This window comes from Macrobrachium nipponense, chromosome 32, assembly GCF_015104395.2.
Source record: "Macrobrachium nipponense isolate FS-2020 chromosome 32, ASM1510439v2, whole genome shotgun sequence".
Taxonomy (NCBI): domain Eukaryota; kingdom Metazoa; phylum Arthropoda; class Malacostraca; order Decapoda; family Palaemonidae; genus Macrobrachium; species Macrobrachium nipponense.
Window position 1 is genome coordinate 48,160,769 of NC_061094.1, and position 2,500 is coordinate 48,163,268.

Below are 2,500 nucleotides of genomic sequence, written 5' to 3' on the forward strand. Positions count from 1 at the left end.
ATATATATATTACATACATACATACATACATACATACATACATACATACATACATACATACATAAAACACTTACCTCTTGATTGTAAAACCAGTTGATGTAAGTCGGAGGATCCGAACTATGAGTAATGATGCACGTGAGATTAATGGTCGATCCCACATCAACATGCATGTCAGGCGATCCTATGATCTCTGCTCTGGCAGCGGCTGCGGAGGTGAGGCAAATGAACGATTTATAGATTACAAGGAACACCGACTTCAATGAGACGTGATGCTTCATCTGGAGGATTCATTTGTTCATTGTTTTCATAAAAGCTGGATTGTAATTCAAGCGGCATTCCGTTGTACTGACATGTTTTGATTAGCTTTCCGAGATAATTAGAGGTGCAGTATAATTTCACAAAGTATTTTAAAATACTTTTGCATCAAAAAGTAGTCCTTTTCTTACGATTTAGATTCTTGAAAGAATTTATAAGCTGCTGATATTCATTTATCGAATAAGAAGCCTTCGTGGCCCTACTCTTTAGCTATACGAGTTTACCTTGCTATTTAAAAGGAAGAGCCCGTGCTGGCAGTGAGCCAGCCTAATTTCTAACAATAACTACTGGCTCTGAAGGTAGTTTCACGTACAGAAGGACAGTAGATTATCTATGACAACAACTGGTCTCTATAGAATTGCCCAGACTTGTACGTCTAAGATCTGTATGATGATCATTGGTTTAAATAAGGGAAAATAAAGGTTATCAGATCATTCGGAAGCAACCGAGTTATGCGTACAGCATGAAGACATAATTTCGATGGCACTATTACATAGCAGAATGAATTGAAACTCGTCACTTACTGTAAACGTTGAGATAAACAACGTATGTCTTGACAGGCTTCGTGGACACCTGACACTCATAGTTGCCAGCATCGCGTTCCTGGGCGTACTTGATTTTCAGTATCCAGTCTTTGGATCCCTGCGAATGTATGACCTGGTAACGCTGGTCGGTTGTGTACGTGTATCTCCCCACTGTCAGGATATGCAAGTCGCGCTGTCTGATCCAGGAAACCTGAAACCACAAAGAACACACTTATTTTATTAATACATACAAAACGTTAAATTCGAGGTAAAGGGTCTATAGAGTAAACGTGAGACCTGATTCTGTTAGGACTTTTCACGAGGATTCCAAATATGGGTCTGTTTTTGTTCTACGATGAAAATTAAGGAAATTAAGGAAAATTAAGCGAGATTCCAAGAGCGAATTGAGAACTTCAAAGGGCAGATTATCCAAAAATTTCAGATATCTTTAAACTATGCTTTTCATATTCTTACATGATATTAATCATAATAATTAATGAGGGAGGTATATTAATGTTATGTGAAATACGAATGAAATATTGAAGATGAGGGTAAAAGAGTTAAAGCATAGAAAGATGAATGTTATGATTATTAAAATGGAGATATATTCATGTTATATGAAACGAAAATGAAATATTCAAGATAGAGGTACGAGAGAATAAATTCAATGGAAAATAACTGGAACATACATTACGTCAATTTCATAAACATAATGTGATAAGATATCCTCCATATACCAACAACGAATTTTACCATACACAGGAATAAAAATACCATCTATTTTCAGAGAAACTTGGCTGCTACGAATCATTGCCCTGATCTTTTTCAAACTCTGGGGAGATGGGAAATGTTATCGTTGTCGAACATCAAAAACAGCGTCACTTGTAATTTCCCGTTTCTCCAAAATCGCTGTAAATCAAAATTCATACACGTTGCGTAACTCATCTTTCGTGGGAGATGAAGCCAGATCGTTGAGGTGACACATAATTAGAATTTCATGGCCGTGTAAAGAAAAATCAATATCATACGTTTGTTTAAAATGAATGCGTTCAGGAGTTGGTCTGCATCGAGTCTGGCATATAATTAGGAGAATATTTCGTGTTACGTGACATGGAAGATGGTTTTGTACCAACTATACATATATGTATACATATACATAAAACATACACACACACACACACACACACACACATATATATATATATATATATATATATATATATATATATATATATATATACAAATATATTATTATATATATACAAATACATATACGTACATACATAAATCATCCAAAGCACATAAATATGAAAGCTGACACAGTAGCCTTTCATCCAACATTGTTTGATTTTAAATATTCATAACTAATAATTGGTTCCATAGTTTTTCCATATTCCGGTGTAGTGGTAGGAGCTAATCCATTTTGGTTCAGGGATTTCACAAAAATCTTTTCATTTTCTGCTACCTTATTTTCCTGACCAGCAACCATGTCACAAGTTAGGTCTAAAGATGTCAGAGATTCCGGATCGTTGACCACGAGAGTCTCACACTTTATTTCATTTCATTTTTCTTTACCTGTTTCATAATTCTTCTCGAACATCCGAGAACTCTGTTTCACGGCGAGACAATTCCACGCATTTATGTTAGATATATGTAGTACA

The 2,500-nt window shown here is 35.3% G+C and overlaps 1 protein-coding gene across 1 annotated transcript in view; it reads right to left on the minus strand.

The window, feature by feature from the left end:
• Nucleotides 1–2,500, minus strand: part of LOC135207150 (zwei Ig domain protein zig-8-like) — a 60,264-nt gene that overhangs the window by 6,741 nt on the left and 51,023 nt on the right. Inside the window, exons 3-4 of the mRNA XM_064238738.1 lie at nt 840–1,050; nt 75–205 (exon numbers count right to left, since the gene is read on the minus strand). Of these exons, the coding sequence (XP_064094808.1) occupies nt 75–205; nt 840–1,050 (342 nt within the window). The remainder of the gene's footprint in view (nt 1–74; nt 206–839; nt 1,051–2,500) is intronic.